General features: G+C 39.5%; 1 protein-coding gene across 1 annotated transcript in view; it reads left to right on the top strand.

Annotated features, from left to right (window-relative positions):
• The window catches only part of FASN (fatty acid synthase), a 1,281,817-nt gene that overhangs the window by 361,528 nt on the left and 902,170 nt on the right, over nt 1–18,119 (top strand). The window contains exon 13 of the mRNA XM_044068230.1: nt 10,724–10,858. Coding sequence (XP_043924165.1) covers nt 10,724–10,858 — 135 coding nt within the window. The remainder of the gene's footprint in view (nt 1–10,723; nt 10,859–18,119) is intronic.

Raw genomic sequence — 18,119 nt, 5'->3', positions numbered from 1 at the left:
AAATATGGAACAACTTCCCATCAAATACCTCCTCTTTGGCCACTCTTCCACTCTTTAAAAAAAACAACTGGAAATCCATCTTAATAAATACTGGCTTTGTTCCTGTACCAACCCTGACTAACCTTCCTTCTTCCTTTCCTCTACCACAATACTTCCTTCTCTGCTACGGTATCCTGACTGACTTCCTCTGATGACATATCTTTGTAGATGTAACCGATCTCATATATATTGTATAAAAAAAAAAAAATTTTTTTTATGTTGTCTACCTTATTTTCAAGATAATGCATGATTCTCTCTGTTTTGATACTATCAAATTTCCATACTGAAAGTATTTAATCATTTCCTTGAATTTTTTCGTGTTATGGATATTTTTTTACTCCTAGATGTATATTACTTGTACTAAAATCTTATCTTTTATGCTTAATGCTTTTGTTTGTTGTATATTTGTATTCTCTAATCTTGTTTTAACCAATGGAGCTTTTCTCCCCGGGCCTCCACTGAAAATGGACATATATCCAGCTGGACTAGCCCGATCAACAAATGTAAAATAAAAATAAAAAGGTTTGCATGGCTGCATTCTGAAACCCTCCCAGATATTGGAGATTTTAAATTCTCCTTTGGATATATGGCCCACGACAGCAGTTAGCCTAGTACTAATCTATAAACAAACCATTACCTCTTCTATCCCTTTCAAATTTCCTTGTAACCCATCATGTAAATCTTCATGGCTTCACCCAACTAGTCCAGTCACCTACTAGAATAAATAACTCCAACAAACACACTACCCTTGATTGGATACTAGTCAAGAGCCCCCAGCCATATATAGCAGGCTGCTTATCTGACAGTCTCAGTGATCACTCCCCAAACTTCTTACTAAGAAATCACCTTTATAAAGCAAAACCCATCTAACGTCAAATATGCAAAGAAACTAACTTCAACCCTTTCTTATTCAGCTCATCCCTAAAAGACTGTAACTGGCAACCTCTAAAATACCTCAAACTAGATGACGCAGTGGATTACTTTAATAAAACATTCCTAAGCATCCTTAATTACCATGCCCCCATAAGACATTCCTGAACTAGAGCCCAACAATCCCCATTGCTACAAAAAAACACGAAACCTGAAATGAAAAACAGGGATAAAGCATGGGACAACTGGCGCAAAACCAAAATCCCCTCTACTAGGCAAAAATTCGTAGAACTATAAAACGGGACAAAATCCAATATTACCAGTCTGCCCTTACCTCCTCCCAACATAACCCCAAACAATTCTGGTCCTCGATAAACTCCATTTTCCACCCAGGTAAAGTAAGTGCACCCACTCCTAACAACTTATTCCTTCGAAAATCTTGCTACCTCTTTCAACAATCACTTCACACAAACCGTACTATCACTAGCTAGACAACACAACCCCACCCCATAAACCCACAACATCAACTAGAACTAACAATCTCCCAACTAGCTTCTTTCTCTCCTGTTCCTACCTCCAAAATAAAACGACTACTAACTAAACTTAAAACCACCAGATTAGCAGCAGACAACCTCCCAGGTGAATACATTCAACTTGCAGCTGACACTCGAGCCTACCCCGTATCACTCTTGATTAACAGATCTCTGTCAAAGTTATGTTCCTACACTATGGAAAGTCTCACACATAATTCCCCTACACAAAGGAGGCCCCTCCACAGATCTAACCAGTTACTGCCCCATAGCTATTCTCTCGCCACTTTCTAAAATACTAGAGAGATGCATTCATTCTCAAGTCTCAGATCACCTCCTTGCTAACAACCTCCTCTTCAACACACAACATGGTTTCCGACCTAACCATAGCACCACCACCACCTTACTCTTTCTCTAACACTATCCTACAAAATAAAAATGCAGGTCATCTCTCCTCAGCTATCTTCCTAGACTCACTAAAGCTTTCGATATGGTCCCACACAAACAACTAATCTCTCTTCTCAATAACCTATCCTTCTCTCAACCAGTCAACTGGTTTCAGAGTTACCTATCTGACCGCCAACAATCAGTTGTTTGGCAGGACAACCTATTCCCCCAGCTACCAGTCTCCATAGGAGTTCCCCAATGGTCCATCCTGGGACCCCTACTCTTTATTTTCACCAATAATCTAGCTTCAGCCACAACACATGGCACACTCATACAATACGCAGATGACTCAACCATCATCTGCACAGCCACTCCCTACCAGAACTGCAAAAAGTCACACAGGAAGCATTTTCTTCTATTGGAACTTGGTTATCCGATGCCCAACTAATACTCAACCAAATAAAACAAAATTACTAATCTTCCAACCCACCAAACTTACCCTAGACAGCTCTCACTTTAACATCACAGCAAAAGACAACACCACCATCCATCCTACAGAACACACCAAATTACTAGGAGAAGAAATAGACAATAAACTGAACTTTGACATTCACAATTCCATGACCATTAAAAAAGTGCACAAAAAACTAGGAGCATTATATAGAAATCAGCAACTACTGACCAAAGCAGCTAAAATTTCGGTAGCAAATTTTCATCTTATCTCTACCCTACTCTATGCCTCTCCAATATTTACTAACCTTAGACAATGTGATCTAAATAAGCTCAACCTGCTACAACAAAATCGCCAAATTTGCCACAGGGGCTTCCTACCGTACTCACCACTATCTCTCACTAGCAGAACTGGGCTGGCTAGAGCTCCACCACCTCCTTCAATGGTACCAACTCACACTCGCCCACAAACTAATAAACCAACCACTAAAAGTCCCATCCCTCCAGAATCTACACCAACCCTACATAACCACGAGACCACTAAGATCCAGCCACAAAAACCTCTTACAGGTCACAAGAGCCATTAACTCTGCTGGAGAAGCATTATTCTCCTGCACTATAGCCAAACTCTGGAACTCCCTCCCATCCTCAGTTACTTCTAACGTCTTGCACCCACTTTAAATCCTTACTAAAATCACACTTCAAAACTTGCCAGATATGCCCTTGCAAGCCCCCCCTCTAATACCATTCACTCCCCCCACCCACTACCTCTCTCAGCCCCCTATCAACAACCTACTCTTGGCAAGCTTGGCTACTCATGTTCCCAGCTACCTACCACATAATACTAACTTCTTGTAGCAACAACTGCTAATGGCTGTTATGTAACTCAAAAACAGTTTGTATCAATTGTTCACTTATGAATCTCAACTACATTTTAACCATGTTTAGTATATGTCACTATATTTTAAAATTGTACTATGCTCTACAGCTGTTTTAAATCTGTTTACTTCTTGTCTTGCTCCTTAACTGGACTAATGTCTATATTTAAATACTATGTTATTTTAATTGTATAATGCAAATAATGATGTGGAGCTTTTCTCCCCGGGCCTCTGCTGAAAACGGACCTGTGTCCAGTCAGACTCTCCCGGTCAACAAATGTAAATAAATAAGATTTAAAGTCACATTTCCTGTTCATCCAAGCTTCAGGTATTTAAGTTTGTCTGGATCACATTGCCAGTTCTCTACCTTGCCCTTTGGACTATCCACGGCACCAGGTGAGTTCACAAAGTGCATCTCCAGTTATAGTTCATTGCAGGCAACAGGATGTCTATATTAAGTGAATTGCTTATCTTTTCAGAGTCTTGCGTGTCTGGGATCTTTTGTCTTGAGTGATTTCTTAATGTAAGCTGAGATTACAAAAGAACATCCAGGTCTTTTTGGACTCCTCACAGGATTGTGTTTTTTGGGATGTCAACTAGACACCTTAGTTGAAAGAGTTTTTCTTCCACAGGAAAAAAGGTGGATATATATATACATCTGTTTTGAGTTTTCCAGTCAGACATTGGTCACTGCAAGGGAATATCTCACGATTTTGGATCTCATGGCTTGTGTTTTTATAGGTTTGTAGGTAGGTACTAGGCTCTGCCCAAGGGCCTAAGTAAGCCTAACCAACAAGATTCCCTAGCTTACGCTACCCAAGAAAGTTAATTTCCTGTGCCCCTGTCTAGCAGAGACACAGTAGTGATCTCCGGGGTGTATTTCCCATTTCCCATCCACTCAAGATTTTTCTTGGAGTGCTAATGAAAAACTTTACAAAAATATATCCACAGGCTCCCAAATGGGTAAACAAATGGTTTAATGCAACAAGAACAAAATAAAAGCTTCAGTAAGCGTTTTTGTCTTCCAACTCCTTTACAAAGACTTCTTCAGACTGAAATAAACGGCAAAATTCATGTTTAAATAGCTTAAAAAACATCACCTGACATAACATCACACGTTCCTAGTGCTTTAACCCTTTCCTTTTCAAATAGCTGACAAATTCTTCCCTATTGTTTAATCCTGGTGGAAAATGGGCATTTAGCTTTACTTTTCAGCAATATTCTAACCACCATAGTTCTTTTTCAATATTAATATTTGTTTCAATGGATACTGTATCAAGTACTATAAATTTTAGTCTACCTTGCATTTGTTTGTTTTCTAATGTTTACATAATGCATTCCTTTCATCACCTGATTGAATGGCATATTTATGCTCATATATTCTATTTAGTTCTCAGGTGGTCCAACATAATAGGATTTGCATTGACTACAGAAACAAGTTAAACTACATTTTTAGACTTGCAACTAAATTGTCCTGTAATTTTAACTTTTATACCCCCTAATTCTATTTCATTTCCTTCTGTAAAGATATAAGTGCACATATTACAATTATAACATTTAATCATCCCACATTTTCTGTTACTACTTTCATTTGGCTTGCTCAGTTTTCCTTGAAGATAATTAGTCTTTTTCCTTTTCTTTGTACAAACAGAGGATTATCCCCTACTTTTCTAACCACATAATTTATTCTTAGTAGTTCCCAGTTTTTTCTTATCACATTTTTAATAGCTAATGAATCTACACTATTTTGAATGGCCATAGAAGGGATCTTTTCTTTTCTATCCGATATTTTTCCCCTCATCTCTCTTCTTTCTTCTAATAATTTATTTACTTCATATTCTGGGTATCCTCGTTTTTTTTTAGCTATTACAAAAGGAACTAGCTTCTAAAAACTCATCTTCACTGTTTGTAAGCCCACTTATTCTAGACAGTTGCCCCTTTTAATTATATTTAAGCTTGGTGTTTTTTTAGGGCACATACCAGAGAAGTGAAGCCACAGTGGTGCAGCGGTAGCATTGTCACCTCACAGCAAAAGGTTCTCCTGTTCGATTCTCGGCTGGAGCACCTTCTCTGTGGAGTCTGCATGTCCTCCCCGCAGTCGAGTGGCGTCCAAAAGACATGTGTGAATGGGCGTGCCTTCATTGAAGGTTGGGCATCGGGCTGACACCTCAGCACCGTAAAAATAGCGGACTGAAGTTCTGCTGTGGCGACCCCTAACCGGGGAAAAGCCAAAAGAAACCACTAGAGAAGTGCAGATGCATATTGTTCTGCACCTCCTTTTTATAAATTTTAGGTACTAATTTCTTTTTATACAAAAATCCAAAAAAGTGATTTCTTTATCATTAATATGATGAGTAAATTTTAAGTATGTACACACACTTTTATATATACCAAGAATTCTTCTAGTTCCTCATATGTACCTCTCCATATTAATAGTACATCATCAATAAATCTAAAAAACATTTTTATACTATTTTTATATTTGCTTTGTAACGCATGAATGGTTTCCCATCCATGCATAAATAAATTCGCATAGCTGGGGGCCAAAGCTGCCCCCATAACTACACCGTTAACTTGTATATAAATCTCATCATACAATGAGATGTAGTTATGGTTTAATACAATATCTGTAATTTCCATTAATAATCCAACCATGCTTGTTAAATACATTTGAGAATGCAATAATTCCATCTTTACAATTTCCATTCCTTCATCATTCGGTATCAGTGTACAAGGATTTAATATAGAGTGTCACAAGCAAATCATTTTCATTTACTGCCATTTTCTCAATTTTTTCTATCAAATTGAAGCTGCCTGTAATATACGTAGAGGTATATGGGATAATTTTTTTGTAAGAACTTGTCTACAAATACAGACATAACTTCTGTTTAGTCACTATTGGCCTAAGTGGGGGTTCTTCCAAGTCCTTATGAACTTTGGGTATTCCATACAGTTTACTTATTTTAGGATGGTATTTGCTAGACTCTTCCTTATTTTTTCATCTATTCTACCAGCATTATTCCATTCTTCTATACATGAATCAGTAAATCTATACCCTCTTTTCACATCTTGCATGATTATCTTTTTGTAAAACTTCTGTTAACGGCAATTACATCCTGGCTTTGTCAGCTTTAAAAAAATAAAATGTCATTGTTCATATCAAACACTACTTTTCATGTCTAGTTAAAAACTGGGGACTACTAAGGATAAATAATCATGTGGTTAGAAAAGTAGGAGATGATCCTCTGTACAAAGAAAAGGAAAAAAATTAAAAATTATTTTCAAGGAAAACTTAACAAGCCAAATGAAAAGTAACAGAAAATGTGGGATGATTAAATAAATATTATAATTGTGATATGTGCACTTATATCTTTATGGAAGGAAATGAAATAGAATTAGCGGGTATAAATGTTAAAATTTCAGGACAATTTAGTTAAGTCTAAAAATGTTTACTTATGTTTCTGTAGTTAATGCAAATTGTATTATGTTGGAAGGACCACTCGAGAACTAAATAGAATATATGAGCATAAATATGCCATTCAGTCAGGTGATGAGAGGAATGCATTATGTAAACACCATAAAACAAACAAATGCAAGGTAGTCTTTAAATTTATAGTAATTGATATGGTATCAATTGAAGCAAATATTAATATTGAACTAGGGTGGTTAGAATATTGCTGGCAATTAAGGCTAAATGTCTGATTTCCACCAGGACTAAACAATAGAAGAATTTGTCAGCTATTTTTAGTAAGGTCATGTGATATGTCAGGTGATGGTTTTTAAGCTATTTAAACATGAATTTTGCTGTTTATTTCAGTCTGAAGAAGTCTTTGTAAAGGAGTTAGAAGACAAAAGCACTTACTGAAGCTTTTATTTTGTTCTTGTTGCATTAAACCATTTGTTTACCCATTTGAGAGCCTGTGGATATATTTTTGCTGACTGTTTGTGCTACTTGGCTGCTGTTTGCGAAGACTGAGGAACTTTGCTCGACATAGATGGGTAGCTTGTTCCAGAATATAGGAAGTCTCTGGGACAGGAATATATCCCTCCAGCATGTCCTGTTTATTGTGGTGATAAGGTTTAGGTCCCTAGAGCATGTAGCTCGGAGGGATTGGGATTTCTTTAGGTGTAGCATGTCCAACAGCTCTGGGTTTAACTTGCCTTTATATGTTAGGCAGAGATCTCCTCAGAGTAGGCAATATGCTACCGAGTAAAGCTGGAGACAATCGGTGTAGGGCATCTGTTTGAGGCCGGTAATCCTCTTTGTGAGGTACTTCTGTGGCTTTTCCAGCTGCTGCAGATGTCTTGAGGTACATTCGAAAAGGGGCGTTTTACTCTATAATGGATCTGAGTGCTATGAGTGCCGAGTAGAGGGGTACAATGACCTCCTCTTATTTCCTGGATGAGAACCCTTTTGTGAGGAGATGTGCCACACAGGATTTCCTGACTACTGTGGCGATGTGATTATCAAAGGAGAGACTACTGTCTACCTGGGTCTCAAGGTCTCTCATCACACATTTGGCGTTAAGTAGACTGCCGTTTATGTGGTAGCTCATGGGTACAGAGTTTTTACCAAAGGGAATGACCGTGTACTTTTTGGCATTGAGCTTGAGGCCATGGCTCTGACACCAGGCATCTGTGTCAGTGAGACCCTTCTGTAGGATGTCCCCATCATTTGGGGATTGACTGTGGCTCCTAGTTTGCAGTCATCTGCTAACTTAGTTAGCCAGAGGCCTTCTGTGTTGGTATCTACTTCAGAGAAATAGATACCAAACAGAAGTCCCAGACCCAATCCCTGTGGTACTCCATTTGTCACTGGTTTGAAGTCAGATTTAGTCTGCAACTTTTACAATGTGGGTTCTGTTAGCGAGCCAGTTGGCAACCCATCTTGTGATGTAGGGATTTATACCTAGTTTAGTGAGTTTAGCTATAATTCTAGAATGGGGGATGGTGTTGAAAGCCTTGGCGAGGTCAAGATAGGCTGTTTGTGAACCCACCCTTCCCTTGTCTATGGCTTTGGTGACTGCCTCAAAGAAGTCTGTCAGGTTCAGAAGGCATGATCTGTCTTTCACAAACCCGAACTGGGTGGGGTCCAGAGTTTGGAGGCTACCAATGTCTTTGAGTTCCATGATGATACATTCCATGGCCTTGCAGACCATGCTCGTCAGGCTAATAGGGCGATAGTTCCAGGATCAGTGGTGGCTCCTCCTTTGTAAAGTGGGATAACTGTTGCTGTGCGCTATTCAGTAGGCACAAAGCCTGACGTGAGACTACGATTTTCTCTAACTCTGGCAAGATTCCATACAAGAAGGATGCAGCGATATCTGAAGTGTCTTGGGTCGCAGTATCAGTGCCTCTTGTGTTTACAGATCCAGTGCTGGGGTTTGTCAGAGGGGAAATCACTTGATGGAAACTGATATTCCTAAATCGGTTTCCCCTTCTCCCTTCCTGTTCCAAGAGAGTCACCATAGACTCAGAATTTGCTTGAGGGATAAGTGTATGGTGCATGAGACACCAAGGACATATGCAAGTACATACATACAAAAGATTCTTGCCTTGAGGCACTCAACTCTGAATTATCTTTGATCCCTGTAACTTCATATTACCAACAATGCCACAGTCATGTGGTATGGCATGGGAGGTACTGCCAGCCATGCCAGGAGAAATAGGGCAGTGGATTTGTTACATATGCCAGCACAGCTAGCTGGAATTTTGTTAAATTTGTCATTTTGTATATCTAACTGATTTGTACAGATAACTGTGCTGAAAATGTATTTGTGAGGTTTGCTTGTGTTAAAATGGATCAACGGTGTGCCCTGTTGGAAGGAAGAGCTGTACAAGCATTATTATAACTGCTTAAACATATACATTGTAACAGCATATACTGGAACAACTCCAAGGTCTGAGGCTCAATCCTAACTTCAGTTGCAGTCTGTAGGAAGGTTTTATGTTATCTCTGCATGAGTTGGTGCAAAGGAATAAAGCTATGAGCTACGCCCTGTAGTTCAATATTTGATTTCATTGGCCTTCATTTTCCCACTGTGACTCCCTTCCAAGTCTCCAAGTGTGCTCTGGAATAGTTTAAGCTGGGCTTCTTATTTCTCTTTCAGATTGCCTGCGAACCTTTCATCCATGATGCAGGCTGTAACCATATACGTTATGCATGCGCATTATAGGCAGTTAACTAATCACATGAGCACTGTCTTAAATACCTTTTAACAAAGATTCCATGGATGTTGTTTTGTATATAATTGTTCTGTTTGATGTAGAAACTATTAGTACTGAAATTCTCAGATGTGTTTTTTTGCTTCATTTTTGAGCTTTACCATTGTTGGTGTGTACTTTTGAGATGACCTATGAACAAACCTCGGGCCCTGCCAGACTTTTCAGTATGTTTAAAAGTTTGCTTACATTTAAGTTTGAGTTTGTGGCCATTGGCACTTCTTACACTGAAGTGTGCTGAATGAGTAGTTATGTATAGGTACCCATGTATCCGCCTTTGTCTGCGGAGATGGTTTCATTCTGCATTGTAGCCAGTGGTAGCACAGGCTTGCTATATTTTATATGCCTTTCACAACTGTCTTGGGTAGATTAGCTTTACATTTGGGATCTGTATTGCCTAAGCTAGCAAGTTTTGCAGTTGGTCAACAATGCATGTTAAAAATTTACTGTTGAAAAATTGCTTCTCTGCTTCTGCTATTTTTTTTTTTACTAAAGTATTTACTTCAGCTGGACTGTCTTGATTTTCTTTTGATTACTAGAAATTTTTTTACATCCATGCTTTTTGGGTAGGTTGGGTTCCTGTAAACTATAGTTGATGATTCTACTTCCTCCCTAGATGGGGTGCCTGCCCCCAGCATCCATTGGTTGGTAGATGTCTGACCACAGGAGGGTGTGCCTTTGAATCCCTCTTGCAGTTGCTGTAACCTGTTTTCTTATCTAATTTGGAGTAATTTATAGACTGAACTTTTGAACATGTAGATGGAGGATTTTTTTTCTTTGACACCCAGAAACGTGTTGTCCAGTGAAGGCCAATACTTCATTCAGAAGGGTCATGTCTTTATCTTTGTTCATACTTTGTAATATAGCCACAGATAACACCAAGAAATAATTAATGCACTTTGCAGGCTGTTTCTCTATAACAGATGCACTGACTGAAATGCTGGATAAAATGATATTTTGTGTTGGTTCAAGTCCCCTACAGGTGTTTCCAGAAGTGTTCCTATCTATGCATAAAAATGAGTCGCCCAAGCTTTTTTCATCTTTGTTATGACCTTATCTCATCAGAAGGGAGTAGCACTTTTACTAGAAGTCATATTGTCTAACCATCTTATTAAACTGAAGGAGTAAACATAGTGCAAAAACTTGAGGGAGGGCTTAGCAGTCCCATAATTGTTTGTTCTGTGCACTATATTTCTGCCCTTAGTGTGAGTTTCTCTGTTACTGATGTCATATTGTCATTTGTCTATTTTTTTCCAATACCAGTGTCCTAGATATTGATCACAAATTTGTCACTACCACTAATAAAGAAGGGAAGGTTCTAAATGTTTTTTGTTTTCATGTCAAAAGGATTCTGTCAGTAAATTTGTTGCTGAACTGAAAAATGAAGGAATTTTTGCAAAAGAAGTTCGCTCAGCTGGTGTGGCATTTCATTCTTACTACATGGCATCAATTGCACCATCGCTACTTGCTGCCTTGCAAAAGGTAAGAAACTGTGGACAAAATCATACATGCTTGCGTATTAAGATACTTTGTAATAAATGTGGAAATGGCCATTCTTTAAGAGGAGAGCAAGTACTTGATTATCCAAGTTATTTTGCGTCTCCAAGTGTAACAGATGAGTCCAATGGGCTTATAGTTCAGCTGACATTTTTTCTCATTTCTTACATTGGTGATCATGGTGCACAGTGAGTTAATGAAACCGAAAACCTATGTGTTCATAACTGTCGTAATCGTGTTGCATTGTAAATTTTTGTAGGTTCAGTCATGTTTAAATTTTTTTGGAAGTACATTCTTAGTTTGTGTAGTACACTTTATCATTACCATATACTTTATATGTAACATACAGAAACATGCTGACTAACCTGAAATCTGCTTGACAGTTTAATTTAGCCATGGATGTAAGTTTTGAGTCAAGGCGAAAGTTAAATGTGCCTTTCTTAGACAATATTAGCTATTAAAAGCAAATTTTACTAGGACAAGCTACCCCAGCAATGACTATGTTGGTAGTCTTGATGGAGTTTGATGTTAAAACTTTACATTTCTCAACATTTATTGTGTGTGTGAGAATCTATTTCACGTGACTGAAAACTCAAAATACTGATACATTTTACAGAGGCCAAATTGAATTTTAAGCCATAGACTTGATGCGTTTCTTTATTTGTGACTTGCTTATGATAAAATTACTGTAACTGAAAGTGCTGACTGTCAGAATACCAGTAGTACTATAGAAATTAGTGTTTCTAAATGAGGCTGTCTCTTCCCATTTTATGGAAAGTATCTAAAGTAGTATGGCAGATGTTCCCTGTGCCCCTGGCAGTAGTGGCAGTGTGTACAGTACTGTAAGTAAATGGTGCATGCCTGATCCCGGAGTTAGTATATATAATTGGGGGGGGGGGGGAGCATAGCCCCCCACCTAGTTTGGGTTTATATCCAGTTTAATAGTAAGTAGTTTTTAAGTTTTGGAAAAAGTTGGTCATTGGTGTTTGTACATGTCTATGGCTTAAAATTCAGTATTTTGAAATTCAGCATTGTAAGCTTTCAGTATAATCAGTCAAATGAGTTTGCAGCCTTTTGAAAATTGGGTATTATGGTCTCAGTAAAATGGATTTCAGTATTTTAAGTTTTCAGTCATGTGAAGTAGATCGGTGTGTGTGCGTGTGTATATATGTATGTGTATATACACCCACACAATGCAGTTTGTTGCATTATCTAAAATTTTAGTGATGTTTGAATTTAATGCTGAAAGGTATTAAATTTATAAGTCTGCATTGAATATTTATGATAAAAGCTTTCTGGCAAACTGATTTAATGGGAGCTCTTGCTTTCCATCTCTTTCCTAAAACACAAGTATGTTGAAGGATCATTTCTTAAGTTCGATTCTTAAAGGATGGGAATTGGCCATAGGTGGAAATACATCCACCCAGTTTTGCCAAACATGGTGCACTTCAGGCATCCCCAGATTGAGGCAGATACTCTGTGCCCAAATGCAAAGGGTGCCCTTCCAGAGTTTATCTGACTTGTCCCTTGAAGTGGTGGAACAATACCCTTATGTTTCCATACAGCTTTACCCCACCGACCCCCCCCCCCACACACACACACACACACACACACCTGCATACCTACACCTTGTTTATTATGGATGAAGAGAAATCTTTCCTTTGACCCTCCTTTTGAGAAACTTTAAAATTAATTGAAAAACATTTTTTGAATGATGGCATGTGGAAAAATTCTGACCTGACATAAAATGATTAGAATTCCTAGGATCTTAAATCAGTGTAGCAAGTCCTCCTAGTTAAACATGTCTTGTCTGCTTCATGTGGCCTAACTGCCAGCCACTGGTCTCAAGAAAACAATTTAACAGGGCAAATATAAGTACTTCGCTGTAGCAGTTCTGTAGTCATTTCCTTAAATGCTCTCATACAATGTAGTTATGTGCCTGTGGACAGCACCCTTCATCACCAGGAAAGCTGTGTATTGGATAAATATGGCAAAAAATATATCTTCTGCAGCTTGGGCATACCTATAAATTGCCAGCATACGTTAAAATATCAAGGTGATACTTTGAGATATATGTACATTATGAAATACAAGATGCAGCTTTGAAACAATATTTAATATTAGTAAACTTCTCATTGTGGTTGACTGTCACCACCTTGGCAGGGGATGCCATATCTGGTGCAGTTTGAAGAGCAGGCAAGCCTGTGAATCTGGCCTTTAACGGATATGGGACGGCTTCTAAATGCCCATTTTGATAATCTACATTTGAGCCACCATCTCAAATTCTGTTCCCAAGTACAAAGCTAATCACATGGTGGTCCCTTTATGGAAAACTGTCAGAAGAATTCAGACGAAGGGTCTGTTAAAGCCTATTGAGATGAGGCAGGGGCTAAAGCAGACAGCAAGGAGTCCTTCCCAACCAAGAAGGTGCTTCCCAAACTTGTAGCATTGAATATACTGTCTTAAGTACAGTGATCTTGTGTAGTTTCATGGTGCAGAGTGATAGAGCCCTGGCTTTGAGACAGACAACTGGAGTTTAATTAGTGACTCCAGCACAAGAGTAAGGTGAGGAGGGGAGCAAAGAGAATGAGCATGGTCCTTTAATTTTCTGTTGGGGTGGGAAGGGCTATGTACACATGAGGACATACTGGGCAGATCCAATTTCCTTGGTGAATATTGGAGACAACTGTCTGGTAGATGGGACTGCTTCATTGCAACATCCTTTGTTGAAGTGAATTGAGATCCATTAGAGAATGACCTTCTCTTGCACAACTGCATATCCTGGAATGTAGAGCTGCCAAAAAAAAAATCCGCTACCTAAAGGATTTCTCTGGATTGACTGTTCATTGGTGATGTGAGAGCAAGTGAGGCAGATGAGAACTTGAAGGTTTTGATAGACAAGTGACCTGGTTAGAAGTGGCAAGAGTGTAGTGATTTCATGCTCCACATATGTACACTATTTTTTAGGTGTTGAACAAATGTTCATCCATAAATCTGATGTATATAATGCTAAAGGGCCTTCATATTTACCCATACAAGGATGACTGATTCTGGCTCTTGGAGGTGCTAGAAATGGCCACAAACACTATCATAATCCCTATCCAATCTAGTCCCCATCTAGATGACGTGAAAGTTTGCCCCAAAAAAGTACATGTGAAGGGCAGTTCTGATTTTATGAAGGACTACAGACTCTTCCTCAGGAAAACATAACTCAAAATGTCTGAAGTAGACACAGAGCTTCTTGACTTGGAGGCATTGTGAACATTCTTGGATACGCACCAGCCTTGCTTTCTTTATCCCCAAGTTTCAGCAAGCTGTGACTTCCACCCAGTGAACAAACCACTCTTTCAGTTCAACTTTGCATTTGTTTGCGGGGAGACAAGGCCCCCATATGTAATATATTAACAGAATGGCCACAAAACCTAGTCTAAGACTAAGGCCAAGACCTAATCAGTCACTGCAAATGTGCAAATAGAAACTGCACCAGCCATGAGTTGTGTGAAACGGCCAACTATTTTAAATTCATTGATACTGAACTAAAGTTGAAACCTTGAAGTGTGCACTCGTGTATGGAAAAATGTCTCTATCTCTGTACCACTGCTCTGCAGGGGGGAAAACCCAGAAGTACCTAAGGAGTTTATGGCGACACTAAAAGGAAACACCTCTTCCAGTGATTATTCTATGCGTCTAAAAAGCTCTGATAGTAGGCAGACCAGATGGCCAATCAAGTAATGATACAAAAAGGCATGAATTCTGCTCATTTTTTTCTGATGCTGTGTACTGAAAAATCACAGTTGAGATGTTGAGGCATGACTGTACATAATGTACAGGAGGTACCAATAAGGTGAAATAGGTTTTGAGGGGGAAGGGAATGAAATCTACAGAGCTGGTTAGCAACCAAGGAAGACCAGTAATTGCGGCTCACCCTGGAGTCAGAAAGGACAGAGGTAGTTTGAGGATCATCCCAACTAAGGAAAACCAAACAAAAAAGTTCTCTTGTGACGGAATGGGGCAGGCAGCTTGATTTTTGTTCTGAACAAAGCAGGCATGGACCTAGCATACATTTACTTGAAACACTTTCATGAACAGATTGAATTCTGGAGCTTTTACACAGGGCAGATTTCCTGCAAATGTATGAAGCTCTAACAGGAAGGATTGATTGCAAGCCTAGTGCTCACTCATGGGCTTAGAAGATTTCAGAAGATTGAAATTAGTGCTCATCTTCCATTAAAAGACACTTGGAAAAATGAGCAATAAATACATGTTTGCAGATTCTTAAGTTACTGCACCAATCATGCACGGATTAATTTTGCAACAGCAAAATTTCATTAATGTATCTCTAATTTCAGGTGGGCAGTCCTAGCTTTGTCTTTGATTCCTAGACATTCCTAACTGCGGGCATACTGTACTATACAAAGCGTGGCAGTAGCCAGTCCACAAACAGGAATCCGCAAAAATGCTTAGTCTAGTGCTTTGTCTGTATAAAACCATAGACTTAAACATTCACCTTTTATATACTTCCCCTAAGCCTCATGACCAAATCTTGCACATTCAATGTCCTTTACTTAAAATGTTTGTTAAAAGTTAAAATGGTATTTAAAACATGAACCGTACTAAATTAAATCAATACTATTAAATGCAGTAATGTGAAAAATGCAATACTGTAAGTATGCGTGTGTTTATACACATGTATCTGGTCATATACACACGTATCTGGTCATATACATGTGTGTGTGTGTGTGTGTGTGTGTGTGTGTGTGTGTGTGTGTGTGTGTGTGTAAAATGCACTTTGTGCAATCCTGATAGACAAATTATCATTTAAACCAGGGGATGTATTGGTGTCAAGTCTGCTCCTGAGGTGCTCCCCTGCGATTCACTGGTACTTTTGAGTACACAAAAATAAAACCTTTTGTAAGCACTAAATTTGTTTGTATAATGCATTTAGTTTTGTGACGGTTAATATCATAGTTGTGTTTATGTATTCTTTTTTAGTTTGTGTTCTGTTTTACCTACATAAAACACGTGGCAGTGATCACAGAACGCCAAATATACCACTCCTACTGAATTGCAATTTTAATAATCATAAAGTGAATGTGATAGATGTGGAATTTAAGATTAAAGTGTCCCTCAGATAAATTTACATTGGGAGCAGAAACCAGAATTCCTCATCCCTTAGACAGTCTGGTATGGTTGTTACTGTTCTCTGACCTCTGATATTCATATGTCTCTTGCATATCAAATGAGGGCTATTCCCCAGTATCTGTCTACATGCATCATCGGTGTATACATTTCCAGTTATTTCTTACAATTTTTTACCTGGTTAGTACCTCCCCCATATTTAATTGCCATAGGCAGTTCAAAGGCTATCTTGTTGCCCATCTCAATACCAAAAGATTACCAAATTCTGGTAATCATGGCCGCACAGGTCGAAACCGCACTCTCTAAATCAAGAATACAGCATCAATGGGACCAGATGACATCCCAGGCTGTGTACTACATGAACTACAAAATGAACTGGCACCTCACCTAAGCGTCATGTTTAATCATAGCCTCACCTCAGGCTTCGTGCCCACTGAGTAGAGCACAGCTACAGTTATCCCACTCCACAAGGGGGATCCACCTTGGATCCTGGGAACTACCGTCCCATTAGTCTGGCAAGCCTGATCTGCAAGGGCATGGAGCTTATAAACAAAGACATGGGCAACCTTCAAACACTGGACCCCACCCAGTTTGGGTTTGTGAAGGGCCGATCTAGTCTCCTGAACCTGATTGACTTCTTCGAATCAAGTCTCCAGAGATGTGGACGAAGGTAAGGCAGTCCACACAGCCTATCTGGACCTTGCCAAGGCCTTTGACACCATCCCCCACTCTGGAATCATGGATAAACTTACTAATCTGGGCATAAATCCCTAAGTCACTCGATGGGTTGCCAACTGGCTTACTGACAGAACCCAGACTGTAAAAGTAGCTGACTCCAAATCCAGCTCCAGACAAGTGGAGTACCTCAGGATTCAGTCCTGGGACCGCTCTTGTTTGGCATCTACTTCTCTGAAGTACAGGCCAACACTAAGGGACTCTGGCTAACAAAGTTCGCAGATGACTGCAAACTGGGAGCCATTATTGAATCCCCGAATGATGTGGATATTCTACAAAAGTCTTTACAGAAACATGCTTGGTGCCAGAGCCATGGGTCCAAGTTTATTGCCAAGAAATGTAGTTATCCCCTTTGGGGGAAAACCATATACCCATGAATTGCCACATAGTTGGCAGTACAGTAAACACCAAAACTGTGATGAGAGACTTAGGGACACAGGTGGACAGTAGTCTCACCTTTGATAACCACATCTCCACAACAGCCAGGAAATCCTATGTGGCACACCATCACCAGCGGCTTTTCATCCAGAAAAAAGGTCATTGTCCCACTACTCACCCCTCATTAGACCCATTCTAGAGTATAATGCCCCGTTGGGTATTTACCTCACAAGACATCTGCAACAGCAGGAAAGGCCGCAGAAATACCTTACTAAAAGAATCACAGGCCTAAAGCAGATGCCATATGCTGACAGTCTAAAATCTCCAGCTGTACTCTGGCATATCGTCTACTCTGAGTCTATCTCTGCTTAACATACAAGGCCATGTCAATCCCTGAGCTGTTGGGCATGCTCCACTTAAAGAAATCCCAATCCCTCAGAGCCGCACGCTCCAGGAATCTTAACCTCGTCATCACAATGAACAGAACATGCTGGAGGGATAGGTTCCTGACCCAGAGATTCCCCCTACTCTGGAATAGACTGCCCATACATATCAAGCAGAGCACCACCTTGGCCCTCTTCAAAAGGAGCCTTGATGATTAGATGGGAGATAGGAAGTACACCACGGGTATCATGTCAGTTGCCCTGCTAGGCAGGGGTCCAGGGAAGTAAATGTTGTGGGAAGAAATATCCAGGGAATTGTTATGGCTAGGCTTGTATAGGCCCTAGGGCCGATAGCGTAGTACCAGCCTATCTGCTGCCCCTTTTGGATTCCAGTAAGCATTACCCAAGTGGTACAAATAACTCAATTTTCTTAAATGACCTCATCACTGATCTCTCAACGTCCCCATGGGGGTAGCCCTTTCCTGAAATATTTTAATTAAATTTCCATCAAAACAGTTACCTCTAGAGGTCAGCCTGGATACTCTGACCATCTGGCCTTTGACTAGTCCTCTCTTGGCACAGTGGGTGATTACTGGTGAAGTAAAACATTG

This window comes from Protopterus annectens, chromosome 4.part0 (genome assembly GCF_019279795.1).
Source record: "Protopterus annectens isolate FY-2018-M chromosome 4.part0, PAN1.0, whole genome shotgun sequence".
In the NCBI taxonomy this organism is placed as follows: Eukaryota; Metazoa; Chordata; order Ceratodontiformes; family Protopteridae; genus Protopterus; species Protopterus annectens.
This window is presented reverse-complemented; position numbering and strand designations above follow the sequence as displayed.